Source organism: Manis javanica, chromosome 4 (assembly GCF_040802235.1).
Source record: "Manis javanica isolate MJ-LG chromosome 4, MJ_LKY, whole genome shotgun sequence".
NCBI lineage: Eukaryota > Metazoa > Chordata > Mammalia > Pholidota > Manidae > Manis > Manis javanica.
Genome location: NC_133159.1, coordinates 80,061,022 through 80,078,685, shown reverse-complemented (window position 1 = coordinate 80,078,685; position 17,664 = coordinate 80,061,022). Strand labels below are relative to the sequence as shown.

The following is a 17,664-nucleotide window of genomic DNA, read 5'->3' as shown; positions in this document are numbered from 1 at the left end:
ACCTTTTTCTGCCTTCCTTGGTTTTGCCACTTTGTCTGCACCCTTATCATTTTCTTTCTGCTTGCCCTCCTCACAATCTCCCGTGTCATCTTCCGCTTCCCCCCATGTGTGATAATTTTTCTCTGCCTCCACAACTACTCACCCTCCCCATGTGCCGTTTCTCCCTAAGTTCATTCTGAATGTTCCAGAACTAAGATGAATGATAAATTGCTTGTTCCAGTGAGTAGTGTGATGTGGAGGCTTATGTACTTTCGGCCCCTGCTGCTTGCTTTAATTTTTTCCTCTTTCTCATTCTGAGCGAGTTTTAGAGTGCAGTTGAAGAAAATAATAGACGTCTAAGTGGAAAATACTACTCTTTACAGAGAGCAGAGTGCTTGGCTGGTTTTGAGGTAGTTCAGTCTTCTGACACGGAGTTGAGCCAGGCCTGTTACACCTTACCTGTGGTGGTTTCTATTTTTGTTATTCTTGAAGGAGCTGGAGAGTGGGGGGAGCAGAATGGTCAAAAGAAGTACCTCATAACCAGTGTAGATTGCTCATCTGGGAAACTGCTATTCCCCAGATGTAATGACCAGGCGACTTGTGCCTAAGGTTCGCTCCCTGCCTGCTCGCCCGCCAGCCGCACAGTGGCTAACAAATCCTGCAACACCGGCGAGAGCCTGCGGGCCCAGGCGCAATGACAGTCCGCGCGGCGCGCGGGCGCTAGCTGCCTGCTGGATCCACGGCGGGAGTCCCGCCCCCTGGCGCGCGGGCCAATGGACAGGGCCGCAGGGGGCGGGGCCGCGGCCGGGCGGGAGGTGCGAGGTCGGGGGGGCGGAGCGGCCGCGGCCGGCGCGGTCAGGGCTGTAGCTGCAGGGGCGGCGGTGGCGGCTCGGTCGGGTGTCCACGAGCGTGGGGGATGGGGGCGGAGAGCTCCAGCCCTTGCCGGCGGCGGCGGCGGCGGCGGCGGCGGCGACGGCGACCGCGACCGTGAGTGTGGGGCGACGTCCACGTCCCAGACGCGGCATGGAGCGCCGCGGTGAGTGTGGGGCGGCGGTGCCCGCTCCCGGAGGCTCGGGGCTGGGGTAGTCGGCGGCGGCAGCCCCCGAGTTGCGTGCGGACCAGGGCCCGGGCTGCTCACGCGGCGGTCCCGAGAGGAGGCGGCGCGGGGGCCGGGCCGGAGTCTTCAGGGCTCCTGGTCCTCGGGGAGGAGTTCGACCCGGGAGAGGGGCGCGCCCAAAGCGACAGGAGCGGAGCACCGCGCAGGGCGCGAGCGGCGGCCCTAAGCGGATGATGAGGAAAATAAAAGCAATCAGAGCAGGTCCCACCGTCCGGGCCCTGTTCTAAGAGCCCTCGACATTTTTAACTTCTTTAACTCTCACGACGGGTCCGTGATTCTTTTAACTCACCATTCCCTCGGGGAAATTGAGGTTAAAAGCCTGCTGGAGCACTCAGTCTAGTAATGGGCAGAGTGCGTATTTAAATCCCAGCATTTTTGCTCTAGAATCTACCCCTTGACCATTACAGAGCCTGATCTTGCCTCTGATCTTGTCCCGCTCCCACCTGCCCTGAACGCAGTCCTCACTTCCATTGGGTCTGCTCCCCGAGATAGCTTAGAATTTCCGTGCTACGTTGACCTCGCCTCTGTCTTTTCGGTTTAGGAGGGGTGTTTTGTTAGGAGGCCCCCTCCGTCAAAAAATTGGTTTTTCCCAGTTCCGTCGTTAATGTGTTTGGGGTTTGACGGGTTTTTTTTTGATGAGTGAGCTCAAGTCTGAAACTTCAAGCTGGAACGCTAGTGACTGATGAACCTCGCGTCTCCATGTTCATCTTTTTTTCTCTCTCTCTCTCTCTTTCTCAAGAAGAAACTGGCTCTCATACCAGTTCAGGGGGCAGGACTATCAGCTGCTAGGGGTTGGAGCCGAGCGCCCTTTCCCCTTTCTCCAGCTGTCTCTCTGACGATCTCTTGTCCGTCGCTGTCCTTGTCCGCTGCCCTTTTTGGTTGTTTCGTTTTCCCACTCTGTATTTAAATACTGGGACGGAGAACGTGCTCTTTGGCATTGGGTAGTTTTGGCTGGTCAAGGGGGAGCCTTGCCTGCCAGGAATGCTAGACATTCCGGTGGCGTGGGAGGTTGGGCAGCTTTCTTCTTCAAACGTGCTGGATTCTAACTACACAGGAATGAAGTGTATGTACATTGCACCCCTTTCTTTAGAAATTACAATTACTTGGTATTACAGATAAAGCGTTTGACATGCTCCTATTCTGTTTTTACGGGGAGTTCTTTAAAAAATATCAAAAACCTTAAGAATGAATTTTTCTTTTTTTTTAAAAAAAGCATCTTTAAGTAGATTCTTAATCAAATCAGAAATTGTGCTGAAATAGCAGATTTCTGAAATATCTGGCAGTCTTCCTGAGATAGAAATAGTAAGATGGAAACTATTAAGTACAGATATTTGGGGCAGTTTATACTTTACAATTAGACAGCCTAGTGCCTAAAATGAAAATACTTCTGTAATGAGACATACATTTGGTGGGGAGATACATAAAGCAGGGAACATTTGATTAACACCGTCTACTGAAGCCTTGGAAAAGTCACATTCCAGGATACTGGGAAGTTAGCGTCCACATTTTTTGTGGACATATTAGAATTTAGAACATACAGAGAAAGTAGTTTTGCACAGTGACTTTTCTGTTTGCTAAAAAGTTCTGTTTGAAGTGGACAAAACATTTTTAATGTTGATGGTTTAGAGTTGAGAAAGATGCTTGAGGATTCAAGTTCCACAAATATTTTGCTCAACAATCTGTTTGCACAGTTCAAACTTCACTTGGAAGCCATTTAGTAGGTTTCCATGCTGGTTAGGCTTCTGGAATTGTTTCTAGTTCTGTATTTTCTTGCTCACTAATTACAGATACAATGTAGTAAAGCCACATCTTGTTCATCACTCAAGTATGTTAGAAAACAATCTCCCCCAATAAAGCACCCCTGGTAATAGTGGCTAACAGTTACTGAGTCCTCACAGAGACCAAGGCACAGTGCTGCTTTCCATGTTATTACTTCATTTGATTAGATCTCCAGTTGCAGTCTGTTAGTAACTACATTTTATGTTACCACCAACTAGAGGATGTTCATTTTGGGATATGGGAAAATAGTGTGGATGATCTTGGAAAATACATATCCTCCAAACTTATCAGAGTTCAATTATATGAAAGCTTGGATTAAATTCATGTTACTTAAAAAAGTTCTTTCTACTGTAATATTTTCTTTTCTCAATCTGAAATATGAAAAGTAGTGAAGTATATGTAACAAAATTGGTTCCTGCTCACCATAATGCTGAATGGAGGTAGAGTATAACCCTTTTTAGCTCCTCCTTTCCCCCCTGTTTTTGTTTACACATTTTCTCGGTATTGATTAAAAATGTTTAATCATTTTTAAAATGCTTTTTACAGCTCTGGGTTATTAAATTAAATTCTTTTTTCTGAGATAAGTGAATTGTTTTTTTGAAACTTGTGATAGGTCTTTAATACGTCTTTTACCAGTGACAGTGACCTTAATTTACTAAACTGAAAGCCATCAAAATGAATCAATGTGACTATTAAGTAAGCTACAAAAGTGGTAAGTTAGGTTAATAGTCTTCCCAATTAGTGACTTGTGAAAGAGCTGCCCAAACAAGGCATTTGAGTATTTTGTGGGAAGACGTAGGTGAAATAATAGTGCTCAAAAAAGTTGTCCTAAGTTCATTTCAGAAATTGTCTGCACATTTAAGGATTAATGTTAGGTTTGAAATTAGTTTAAATGTAGAAATTATATCCTCAGATTAACAAGAATATTGAATAAAGGAACTTTAAAAGCTATTAGAGAAGGGTTGGGACACCTTATTTAATAATTAGAAATAGAGAAATATAATAAAGATCCAACTTCTATTTCACTTTTCATGTAATCTTGCCTTTACTCAGTTTCATATGCTTGGCTTTGTTTTTTTGGAATATACGGTTTTAGAGTCGTTTTAGAAAACCATTTATGTTTTCCTTTGTAAACACTATAATAAATCCAAAGTTAACCATTTTTGTTTTTTAAAAAAAGTAATTGAAACTTTATAAATTTATAAGCCCATTATTCATTCTGAAAATTCATTATTCATTCTCCAAATAGTTTTGAGTAGTTCATAAGCACTGTGCTGGAAGCAGAGAACACATGGTTAGCAAACAGACATGGTCTTCATTTCCTTGAGATAATAATCTAGTTGGGAAGACATGAGTCATCTATTTGGACTTGGTAAGTACAGTGATGAAAAGTAAAGATGCTATAAAGCATCAAACAAGAGATTCTGCTCTAGTTTGGTGGTGATGGTTACGGAGGCAGGGTGGTCCAGGAAAGTTTCTGAGGAAGTGATCTTTGAGCTGAGATCAGAATGAGTAAACAAAGGGGAAGGGGTAGTCCAGGCAAATGAAACAGTATATAGATGACCCTCGTCAAAGAGTCAGTGTTTTTCAAGTCGTAGGGTCATGACCCATTAGGAGTATGAAACCAATTTGGTGAGTTGCAACCAGCATTTTAAAAAATGAAATGGGATAGGATAGAAAACATCTGAGTATACCACCTGGCTTCTTGGTCAGAATCTGTTTTATGTTTTATACATTCCTACACACACACCACACACAAACTTAACATACTTAATGTGTATACCGGCTCATACTAGAAAATTATTTCCTACTGTGGGTCACAGGAAACAAATATTGTGGGAAGAATAAGGAAGTGTGTATGGCAGGAGTGTTGAGAGTGTTGAGTAGGAATTGTGACTGCAGATGACATTACAGAGATCGGTAGGAGACATCTCATGTTGAGCCTTGTGTAGTGCACTGTAACTTCTTACTTGTCCTTTGGAAGAGTTTGGAGCAGAGAAAGGCCATGAAGAGATTCATTTTGAAAAGCGTATTCAGTGTATTGACATGGGACAAGAATGTATGTGGAGAAATGATTAGGAAATTATAGCAATAGCTCAGAGAAGAAATGATGGTGATTCACCTAGTTTGGTAGTAGAGATAAAAATGGATAGATTAAAGGGCTGTGATGAGGAGGAAAAACACCTATAGAGTTGGGTGAGATATAGGAAGAGTGATACAATAATTTATCTTTTACATGACCTGGAAATGAGTATTACCTGAAACTTCCCACTGTAAATTTCACAGAAGTCCGTAGTAATCCTGTCATTTTGAAAGTATTAAAATATTCAAGACAGAATATTTGAAAAATGTTTTACTGATAATGCTTGGGCTAATTTAATTCCTTTAGTCATTTCCTTTTTGGTTTCAAGAGATACAAAGTTAGGACTTTGAATACTGGAAAGATAAAATGTGAGGGTGAAGCAGAAACAGATTTTCTTGAGTTCCATCCATGTGCTATAATTAAGTGTTTTAACAAGAAGTCTTTTAATTTTGTGTTGCCTTTTAATCCTCACACAGATAGAAGCAAATTGTACAGGTCACATATCTAGAAAGTATTCAGTCAGGTTCAGGTTCCAGTATAAATCTTTCTCATTCCAAAAGATTGTGTTTTATTATGCTATCCTGAAATTACTGAAAATATTGCTCTGATAATCATATATTGATTTGTTTAACCAATCAGGGTGTGTCAGATTAGTACATACCCTTAGAACTTGTTTTCAACAAAGAAATATTCTTAATGAAATATTGATAACCCAGAATATGTGTTTATATTATCATTAACCCAGAATATGTGTGTGTTTATATTATCATTGAGAGCTAGGTGTAATTGAACCTCTTTTATGTGCTGAACACTTCCATACCATTGTCTCTTTTAATACTTACAATAATCTCATGAGGCAGGTGTTGTCAGATTGTTATTCCTATTTTGTAAATGAGCATACCAAAATGAAGAGATGATTAACAGTCACACAATAAGTGATGGAGGGAGATTTTGAAAACAGGTCTTTCTTTTTAAAGCTGATATTTCATCTTTATTTTTGAAGTTGATGTCCTGAAGGGAGATTATGTCCTTCCATTAAGTGACATTTCAGAATAATTTTTACAATTAAAAAATTCTGTACCCTGGGAGTTAAGGGGAAGTTAGTAAAATCATGGATTTTGGCAACAAAGCAGATCTGGGTTTAAGTACCAGTTCATCATTTATAAGCTGAGAGCTTAGATAAATTATTTAACCTCCAAGTTTTAGGTTCCTTACTAGTGAAATTAAAAGAATAGTAATTTGCATATGATAGGCTTGTCAATATTACTGGCAGGTAATAAGTGGAAACTGCTACTATCAGTATTACAGTGTTGGTTGTTGGTTTTAATGGAATGGATTAAATAAATAAATAAATAGATTAAGTGGTTGTCGGTTTTAATAGAATTTAATAGGTGGATACAGGCTATTTGTGAAAACCTAATTCAATGTTTCCCCTGGTTGATGGAGTATTTATGTTTCTCTCTCTTGTTTTCTCCCTTAAGGATTTCAGTTTTTTTGACTGTTACAAGAAAGGATGATTGCTCATAAACAGAAAAAGACAAAGAAAAAACGTGTGTTGTCATCAGGCCAGCTCTCTATTGATGTTACAACTTCTGAAATGGGGCTCAAGTCCGTAAGTTCCAACTCCATTTTTGATCCGGATTACATCAAGGAGTTGGTGAATGATATCAGGAAGTTCTCGCATATGTTACTGTATTTGAAAGAAGCTATTCTTTCAGGTTTGTCAACTATTTTCTTTTAGCATTTTTATTGGATAGTATGTAAAATTTCAGATGCCAGCCCAGCTACAGATAAGTGTGCACAGTGGTAGGAATAGGGTATTCTACCTTAGCTATTTTATGACTTTTCCTCCCAAATGTTTGATATTTACAGTGTGTATAATCAGTGCAATATATAGTAGAAACTTTGGTAGGTGTCAGGGAACAGAAATACAAGAAACGAAAAAATCAGTCCTTCGTTATTAGCACTTGGGCCTATTTGACATTGGGAAATTTTAGATAATTGGAATTTTAACCTTAATGTTAATGGTAACAGTGCATTGATCGATCCTTAATACACAGACTGATATTTACAACTTACATTCTTAATACTTAATGCCTAGATTCAGTTATCTATATTGTCACTAAAATTTATCTAGAATCACTGCATTTGAATGAAATTTTTTCTGAAAAGTCAGTTTTGTTTTGCTGTTCTGTAGCCTCTTCTGCAATGAAAAGATAATAAAAGAATTTATTCTGTCTAGTTAGAAATGGATAATAGAGTATGAGACTTGATTCTCTTGAAGTAAAGAGGTATGTATAGCTATACTCCCTGAATTGATCTTAGTACCTAATTCTTTCACCTTTTAATGCCTCTTTTATATCCAAATTTGATGGTGATATAATTAATAAAGATACAACTTATTTTTTTGTGATTAGTAACTGTTCATTTCCATATTCATAATGGTATGTCTAGATGTAGAAAATGAAGATCCTTAGTTTTATTTATATGAGACCTCTTGGGTCTTCATAGACATAAGATTTCAATAAATATTTTCTTTGTATATAAGTTAAATATTCATTTTCTGATAGGCATTCAGAAAAACAGAAACTAAAACCAAATTTTGTATCAAATGCTGCTTTTAAGAGTTTATTTCTAACCTAACTATAATTTTCAGGTTGAAATGTCTGAAATAACTGGACTTGAATTGTAGCTTCAAAATTTTAGTATTTGAGTTCTCCTCAAAACAATCACAAAAGTCATTCTTTTGAGGCTATATATATCTATGCATATATATGTACATATACATACATACATATACACATATAAGTAGAAAAAGATTGCCTGCACTCTGTTTATTTAAGTAGCTTGAAATCTAATTATAGATGATTAAATGGTAATAAAGGTATCTTATTATTGTGGAAAGATATTCTTAATACATTAAGCATTATACTGGTAACAAATTTCGTATAAAAATAACACATCTGCCATTTATTTAAAGAAGCATAGCTTTGTTGTATAGACTTGTTCTTAACTGGGTTAGGTGTTTTAAATTTGTTTTTTAATTTATATACAGTAAAATTTATTCTTTTTGATGCATAGTTCACTCGGTTAATTTTGAAAGTGAAATTTTAAGTGGTATATTAGTTGACAAAGCACTTATCTAAGTTTAGAGTAAAATCTGATTTTTAATGTATCAATATAAATAAATTTTCATTAATACAAATAAGATTTTCAGTTAGGATATCTCTGGTTTTATTTGTTTACCTTAGGAAATATATATCATACAAAAATCCTCATCTTGTGTATTTATTCCTTGTTTCACAGATATAGAATGTTGGTAATTTAAAACAAGTTGGGCCATTCTTTATCTCCATAGTTTTTCTATATGAGTTTTAGTTTGTGAGTAAACAATTCAGATATGAGGAAGAAAGAGGAATTAAAGCTGACCCTAAGTGACAAAAGAGAAAATTGGTAATGAGTATGAGGAAGCAAAAGGAAGTTACCCCCTAGAGATAAAAGGGTGTATAATGGAAATACATTTTTCATGGAAATTTAATGTTAAAAACCTGTTAAGGGTATTATTCTTTTAATAAGAAAACCAGTACTTCAAATTTTAAATTTTTGATGTGTTGCTAATAATAAAAAAAGCTTGCCATCTATGGCTAGTAAACTAATTTCACAAAGTGTAAAAGCTGTCTCTTGCATAACCTACTTACAAATGATAAGAAATGCTATATAATAACATGCTTGTGTTTGATTTTGGTCATGGTTTTCAGCTTGTTAGAGTGTCAGGCTATTTCTTCTATACTTAATAGAATCATTACAAGAATCACATGAGATATAATCTTCAGGGAAATAGGTAAAAAGCTTAGAATTCTGTATCTGTTTAAGGTGGTATTATTTTATATGTTCCTGTAAACTAGGCATAGGCTATGCTTTTGTCTTCTAGGTATTGAGAAATATCCCTGGACTTCTAATTTTTAGTACCACCGTAATTATAAACCATGGCAAGGCAGCAAAGAATTGTTTCACTGTTTTTCTTTTGGAGTGAGGGAGCCATGTCAGCATTTTGTCTGTGTCCTTGCCAATATTTTGTCCTTTGCCTCCTTAAGAGGAAGGATGCCAAATTTTTGGCATTGTTTATTACCTCTTAATTCAGGTCAATTGGCTTTTAAAAAGCTAAAAAGTTAGCTTTTAAGAATATAGAATGTAAGTATACAATTAAATCACCTTTTGGTGTAATCTGAATACCATCTTATTTATATACTTTATCTGTCATGAGGCATTGATGTGCAAAATCACTTGGTTATCGCTTCAGGATTTCTTAAGGCAAGGATTAGATTAATAGCCTTGTGATTGGTTATAGGCACATTTTCCTTTCCCTGAGCTAGTTACAGAAATGATATATGATTGTTTGTGGTGCTTTATGTCTTACAGAGTACTTTTGCATGCAGTAGTTAATCACAAAGTCCCCACAAAGGCAGGTACTTGTAGCTCCATTTCACAGATAAATTTTATGTGTGTAACTTAGATCATATGATTCCGTCAACCTTTTACTGCTGATAAATAATGGATTTATTTGGAACCCAGAGGTCATGAATGCAGAATGGCCAGTTGGCTATTAAATTGTCCCATGCTATCTCAGCCGCTTCATATGACAGGTACTCTAAACGTACTACTTGGTTTTCATTATTTCATTAGCCAGTTCAGTTTTCAGTGGGTTTTATTTAGACCTGCATTATCCAATATGGTAGCCTCTAGACATGTGGCTATTTAAATTTAATTAAGATTAATAATTCAACTTCCCAACTGTAGTAGCCACATTTCATGTGTTTAGTAGCTTCATGTGGCTGGGGCTACCATTTTGGACGGTGAAGATAGAAACATTTCCTTCATTGCAGAAATTTCTGTTGGACAGTGCTGGTATAGACATTTGGTCTTTATCAGTCTTGAGGATACTAAGATGAATACTTGAGCTCTAAGTATTTTATTTTTATAGCTTTAAGAGGAAAACTAGAAAAAGTTGTTACTGGAGCAAATTTAAGAAAATTTTACCGAGAAATAAGAACTCCTGGAATATGTTTGGAATTCCCTACCTTATGTCGCCTTTTGAGTGTGTAGTGCTCATACCCTTCTTTGATTTGAACCAGCAGATCAGGTTCCAGTCAGGTTATACCATTTGGCAAAATTGGTAATACGTGATGGCAGAAAGAGATCTGGAAAGAGAATCAACATAATATAGTTTCTAGGCCTAGTTCTGCTACTGATAGTTTTAGGATATGGTGTAAGTCATTTAATAATTTGTTAAGAATGAGGTACTAACACCAGATTATTAATTTTGTAATTCTGTTTTACAACTTCATAATTCTGATTCAAAATCTTATTCAAGTTGGAGATTATACATTATTCTGAATATTGACAGTCCAGAGCTAAAGAAGATAGCTAAGTCTTTGTAATGCATTTTAGAGATCTGCCTCCCACTAGTCTATAGGATTTTTTTAATACGAGTTTTGTGATGACTAATTTAAGTGTGGTGTATATGAAGATTTCCCAAGTGAGAATGTGAAGTTCATATTGCAGTAGCTGTTGAGGAACTGATTAGAGAAAATAAGTGTCTGCCAGAGAGTTCTGTGCCCCTAACAAAGCTAAGATATGCATGCAGTTTGTCTCTACTTTTTACAAATTTACAAATAAAAATAAAAATGAAGAGCTTAATGTAGGAGATCAGAAAACTGGAAATACTGATTTTGATAGGATAAGTGATAGTTTGTTGAGTCTCTGTCTACTACTAATTATTTCCAGAAGTAGGTTAATCCTATACTCTCTTACACAAAGAGCAGATGTGGAATTTGAAGTTTTACATCTCTGTCCAGTGTCATTAAGGTGCATTATGTATAATTATAGGGGCAAATTTTGCATCTTATATTAAAATACTGAAGGCACTCAATGGTATGTTGTGTATACTTATTTAATATAACACCACAGATGAATATATATGTAGTATAAATGCTAATTCAGGTTTATGGTTTCTCCCCTGAGGAGTAATGTGTTCTGAATTCCAAAGAATACATTTGTAAATGTTCCTCTAGTTTATACAATATTTTTAAACTCTTTGTGACATACCTTTGCACTTCCTGGTGGAACATCATTCAGGGAAGCTCAATTGAAATCTGAGAATTTGAAAAGTGCAAGGCTTTTCAATGGGCTGGAAAGAATAGTGCAAATTATGTAATTTTTATGCTGCTCACTGCTTGGAAGTACCCATTGCCATTATGAAATATATTTGAAGGAAAATCAGTAGTTAGTCTAATATTTCTTGTAGTTTTTTATTATATAATACTGTTTTTTAAATGGTTTTTAATAAAAGTTTACTACTGTGACAATACTGCCTTATTCTGTTTGGTTTTTAAATAAGCTAGAAAGGAAGATAAAACTTTGTCATCAGTTTCAGATAAACTAGTTCAGTTCTTTAATTTTTAAAGTGCTTTCTAATTTAAGAGTGCATCCCTTTTATTTTCTAAAAATACAACTGATATCATAAATAATAGCTTCTGATGAATTTTAGGTCCTGAATTTGACAGAACTATAGTCAGAAAACGTACGTTAATTTTCTAAAGCAAATTTTATTGAACAGAAGAAGCTAAAGTTTAACACAATTAATAATATGTTTGTTGTGAGAGGAAAGCGCTGCATAAATTTTCAGAGTCTTAATTGAAATACTGTCTTTTGAATTAACTCAAGTTTTTGCCCAGGGTTGAAAAAATAAATTTATTACACATTTCAATGAGTGTTAATTTTACCTTTGATGACTTACTTAACTTTCAGCCTCTGTAGTGTGCCAAAAATTTTGTGAAATATTTGAAACATTAAGTTGCTAGGCTTGGATATGTCCTCCTGCTGTGTTCTTTTAGAGGTAAACCTCTCTAGAAGTGATGTCTAATGGATATCACTTAGGAAAAGTTAATGTGATTGTTAGTAGGTTGTAGCTTAGTGCCTAGAAGGCATGAAATGAATCTTTGAGGAGTGAGATATGAAATACAGGTATCTTATTTATACACATGTGCCAGCTCTTAGAAGATTGCTTTCCTCTTCTGCACTTGCCTAAAATGGTTTACGTCATTTAACACCTTTTATGATAGTAACCAGCATATTTGAGTAGAAGTTAAAGCCTATTAAAACACAAATTGTAGAGTGCCTGTTATTAAGCTATAATTTCTTTAACCATGTTGATATACCATAGTGACAAGAGCATAAATTCTAGAGCAGTGCTTCAGGTGGAATCCTCATTCTGCCATTTGCTAGTTGTATATAGCCCTGGACAAGTTACTTATCTCTCTGTGCCTTGGTTTCTACATCTATAAAAAAGAAATAATAGTACTGACATCATTGTGTTGTTGTGAAAATTAAGTAAGTTTATATATGTAAAGGTCTTAGAATAAGTGGTTCAAAATGTCAGCTATTATTCTTACAATCTCTGAGTGGCTGGATAAAGAAAACTGCTGCTTAAGCTTTGCTTTTATCCTGAAAATTCAGAAGTCATTATAGCAAAAAAGGAGTTAACTAGTGATAAGTTCTGAAACTTTTTTTCTTCCTTGTTCTCATTGCTTTCCCAGAGAGGCTAAGCTGAATTGACAGGACTGAATTTTTTTTTTTGTATTACTAATTTAAAATCACATGAGCAACATTGTGGTTACTAGATTCGCGCCATTACCAAGTCCCCACCACATACCCATTAAAGTCACTGTCCATCAGCATAGTAAGATGCTATAGAGTCACTACTTGTCTTCTCTGTGCTATACTGCCTTCCCTGTGCCCCCCCTCCCACGTATGTGTGCTAATCGTAATGCCCCTTATCCCCCGTATCCCTCCCTTCCCACCCACTTTCCCCAGTCCCTTTCCCTTTGGTAACTGTTAGTCCATTCTTGGGTTCTTTGAGTCTGCTGCTGTTTTGTTGACAGGACTGATTTTTTAAATTATTGTCAGTTTTTTTTAAGTCAAGGAAAACACCATGGTTTTTTCATTTATTTAATTTAGCATTGCCATGAAGTATTTGCAGTATAAACACTCTGGTATTGTGTTCATGCATAAGAACCAAAGAGTGGAGCTGCCTAATCTGTTTTCACTTGATAAGCTGAATGAAGCAGAAAATAAAGGGTACAAACAGTAAATTAAAATTCAGATTACCATATTATATTATAGGGATGGTAGATAAACAAGCAAACATTGGGATACAGGGAGTTTTATTCTTCTAGATAACTAGTTTTAAGACTTTGGTTGAACGTTATAATATTCACATTTATAGTATCTGTATAGCATAAATTAAATTTCATTACACATGTAATTTAAAAATTATATTTAGTTATATGACTAAATTAAATACTATAATTTAACTTGATACGTATAGAAATATTTTTATAAAATATATCCTTAATTATTTTATTTCTAAGTAATTTACTAATTTAGATTTTACATATAAAATGAAATTGAAACTTAACTTTAATATTCTTTTCATTAGCCAAAATATTGTGAGCCCTTGCTTTATTTGTTACTGAATGCAGTTCTATGTGAGACAAATCTGTTTTCAAAGTTATTTAGTTTCAATGGCTTACAGATTTAATAGTAATAAGTTGTTTATCTACATTAAGACTATCAAGCAGTTTAATTTGTTTATTCACAGTAAATTTTTAAGGTAGCTGGAACAGGTATTCTTATTAATTCTGTGTTACTGAGGATGAATCTGAGATCAAAGAAAGTAAGAGTTTTATATATGGTCATTTCAAGGAAGTGGCAGATCAAACATTGGAACCCATGTTTCTTGATCTCAATCTATTGTTTTCTACCACACCAATCACCCACTTACCTTTCATCTGTGTTAGGGAAGAACAGTTACTGTTTTGCTCATAGCAGCTACTTTTTGGGGAGCAGGGGATTATTTATTGTTGGTGAGAAAGCTGCTTAAACGCCTTCAAATTTTTTAAAGTAATTATATTTTCAGTTTAAGAGACTTTTTGTAAAAATAATTTGTGGTAACTATTTTAAGGGAAAAGACATTTGATAAAAATATTACATTTCTTACCACTTAGAAAACATATTTAAGGATTTGCTAATTATAAATTCCTATCTGAAGCATTATCAGGATGTACTGATAAACCAGTAGTTGACTGGTCTACTCAAATATGTAGGAAAGCTGATAAATATTTATAATTAACATTTTCTTTATTTAGCTGTCATGTTCATATCTGTTGATTTATAGGCTTCAGAAGTGTGTTCAGTCACAGAAATTGGAAATATTTGTAGGGTAATTTGGGCTACTTCTAAAATTTCTTATTAAATAATTCAGTTACTGTTTTTTCAGTATTTTGAGTTGGAACAATTTCAGTATCTGTTTATAAGGCCTTCCTTGTAGAAAAAAAAATATCAAGTTGGTAAAACATTTATGTTCATAGTTACTGGAATACTTGCAGTGATTTTTAAGAAAAACTAAAATGACTTTAACACCTCACTCACATTAGTGCATGGGTCAACCAGACAGAAAATCAATAAGGAAACAGTGTCTTTGTATGACATATTAGACTAAATGGCCTTAACAGGTATATGTAGAACATCACACTGAAAAACAGAATATATATTCTTTTCAAGTGCACATGGCACATTCTCCATGATAGCTCACATCTTAGCCTACAAAACAAGTTTCAATAAATCAGAGATGACTGAAATCATATCAGACATTTTTTCTGACCACAACAGTATAAAACTGGAAATCAATTACAAGGAAAAAACTAGAAGAAACACACACATGGGAGGCTAACCAATATGCTACTAAACAGCCAATGGGTCACTGAAGAAATCAAAGAAAAGGTAAAAAATACTTGTACAATAATGAAAATAGAAACATAATTGTTCAAAATCTTTGGAACTCAGCAAAAGCAGTTCTAAAAGGGAAGCAGATAGCAATACAAGTCTACCTCAAGAAACAAGGAATATCTCAAACAATCTAACTCTACATTATTTAAAGGAACTAGAAAAAGAAGAGCAAACAAAGCCCAAAGTTGGTAGAAAGAAGGAAGTAAAGATCTGAGTAAAAATAAATAAAATAGAGAATAAAAAAACAATGCAAAATATCAATATAACAGCTGGTTCTTGGAAAAGATTAAATTAATAAGCCTTTTGCTAGACTAATCAAGAAAAAAAGAACTCAGAATCAAAAGTGAAAGAGGAGAAGTTATAACCAACACCACAGAAATACAAAGGATTATGAGATTACTGTGAAAAACTATATGCCAACAAATAGGACAACATAAATGAAATAGATAAATTCCTAGCAATGTGCAGTCTTCCAAGCCTGAACCAGGAAGAAATAGAAACCTGAACAGACCAATTACTAGTAGTAACAAAATTGAATCAGTAATAAACTCCTAACAAATTAAAGGCCAGGAGCAGATGGCTTAATGAGATTCTGCGAAACATTTAAAGAAGAGTTAATACCTGTCTTTCTCAAACTATTCCAAAAAATTGAAGAAGGAAAGCTTACATATTTATTCTACAAAGCCAGCATCACCCTGATGCCCAAACCAGACAAAGGCACCAAAAAATTACTGACCAATATCCTTGATGAACGTAGAGGCAAAAATGCTCCACAAAATATTAGCAAGCTGTAATTTAAAAATTCATGGAAAGGACCATTCACCATGATCAAGTGGGATTTATTCCAGGGGATGCAAGGATGGTTTAATGTGCAAATCAGTCAATGTGTTACACCACATTAACAAAAGGAAGGATAAAAGTCATGTGATCATCTCAATAGATGCTAAAAAGCATTTGACAAAATTCAACATCCTTTAATGATAAAAGCTCTCAACACAGTGGGTACAGAAGGAATATCCCAACATAATAAAGGCAATATATGACAAACCCACAGCTAACATCATATTTAATGGTGAAAAGCTGAAAGCTTTTCCTCCTAAGATCAGGAACAAGAAAAGGATGCCCACTTTCACCACTTTTATTTAACAGAGTACTGTAAGTCCTAGCCATAGCAATCAGTCAAGGAAAGGAAATAAAGGCATCCGAATTAGTAAGGAAGAAGTAAAGTTGTTATTATTTGCAGATGATGCAGTACTATACATAGAACTCTGAAGACTCCACCAGAAGACTATTATAACTATTATTAATAATTATAACTAATAAGTGGATTCAGTAAAGTTGCAGGATGCAAAATCATATACAGAAATCTGTTGTATTCCTATATACTAATAATGAACTAAAAGAGAAATCAAGAAAACAACTCCATTTACTATCATCAAAAAGAATAAAATACGTAGGAATAAACCTAACCAAGGAGGTGAAAAACCTGTACTCTGAAAGCTATAAGACACTGATGAAAGAAACTGAAGAAGACACAAATAAATGGAAAGTTATCTTATGCTCATGGATAGGAAGAATTCATATTGTCAAAATGGCTATCCTGCCTAAAGCAATTTATAGATTATAATCTCCATCAAAATACCAATGGCATTTTTCAGTGAACTAGAGCAAATGATCCTAATTTATATGGAACCATAAAAGACCCAATAGCCAAAGCAATCTTGATAAAGAAGAACAAAACTAGGTGTTTCCCTCTCCCTGATTTCAAGCTATACTACATAGCTACAGTAATTAAAATAATGTGGTACTGACCCAAAAGTAGATACATAGATCAATGAAACTGAAAAGAGAGACAAGAAATAAACCCACATAGATATGATCAATCAATACATGAAAAATCAGGTAAGAATATACAATGAGAAGACATTCTCTTCAATAAATGTGGCAAAACTGGACAGCTACATACAAAAGAATGAAATGGGATCATTCCCATATATAAAAACTGAAAATGGATTCAAGACCTAAATATGAGATGTGGAACCATTAAGCTAGAAGAAGACATTGACAGGAAACTCCTGAACATAAGCATTAGTAATTTTTTTCTGGTCAAGGGAAGCAAAAGCAAAAATAAACAAGTGGGACTACATCACATTAAAAAGCTTCTGCATAACAAAGGAAACCATCAATAAAATGAAAAGGCAACCTAGTGAATGGGAGAATGTATTTGCAAATGATATATCTTGTTAAGGAGCAAATATCCAAAATGTATAAAGAACTCATACAACTCAACACCAAAAAACCAATTACCAATTTAAAAATGGACAGAGGACCCGAATAGACATTCTTCCAAAGAAGATACACAAATGACCAACAAGTGCATGAAGAGATGCTCAAAAACTAATCCTCAGAGATACGCAAATCAAAACCACATTGAGGTATCACCTAACACCAGTCAGAATAGCTAATATCAAAACTCAAGAAACCACGGTATTGGTGAGGATGTGGAGAATAGGGAACCCTCTTACTGTTGGTGGAAATATAAATTGGTGCAGCCACTGGGGAAACGAGTATGGATGTTTCTCACAACATTAAAACAGACATAACATATGACTCAGTAATTTCACTTCTAGGAATTTACCTGAAGAAAACAGTCACTAATTCAAAAAGATACATGCACTCTTATGTTTATTGCTGCTTTATTTACAATAGCCAGGATTTGGAAGCAATCTGAATGTCCATTGATAGATGAATGGATAAAGGATATATGGTGTGTGTGTGTGTGTGTGTGTGTACACACAATGGAATATTACTCAGCCATTAAAAACCAACTATACAAAATATACAAAACACAGAGAACAGA

At 35.5% G+C, this 17,664-nt stretch overlaps 1 protein-coding gene across 2 annotated transcripts in view; it reads left to right on the top strand.

The window, feature by feature from the left end:
* Window positions 1-17,664, top strand: part of ARHGAP29 (Rho GTPase activating protein 29) — a 90,338-nt gene that overhangs the window by 10,194 nt on the left and 62,480 nt on the right. Inside the window, exons 1-2 of one of the 2 annotated variants that reach the window (XM_036998024.2) lie at window positions 880-1,015; window positions 6,440-6,676. In XM_036998024.2, coding sequence (XP_036853919.2) covers window positions 6,472-6,676 — 205 coding nt within the window. In that variant the 5' untranslated portion in view covers window positions 880-1,015; window positions 6,440-6,471. Of the gene's footprint in view, window positions 1-879; window positions 1,016-6,439; window positions 6,677-17,664 lie in introns of those variants that run through there. The other variant, XM_036998023.2, reaches the window with a different exon arrangement.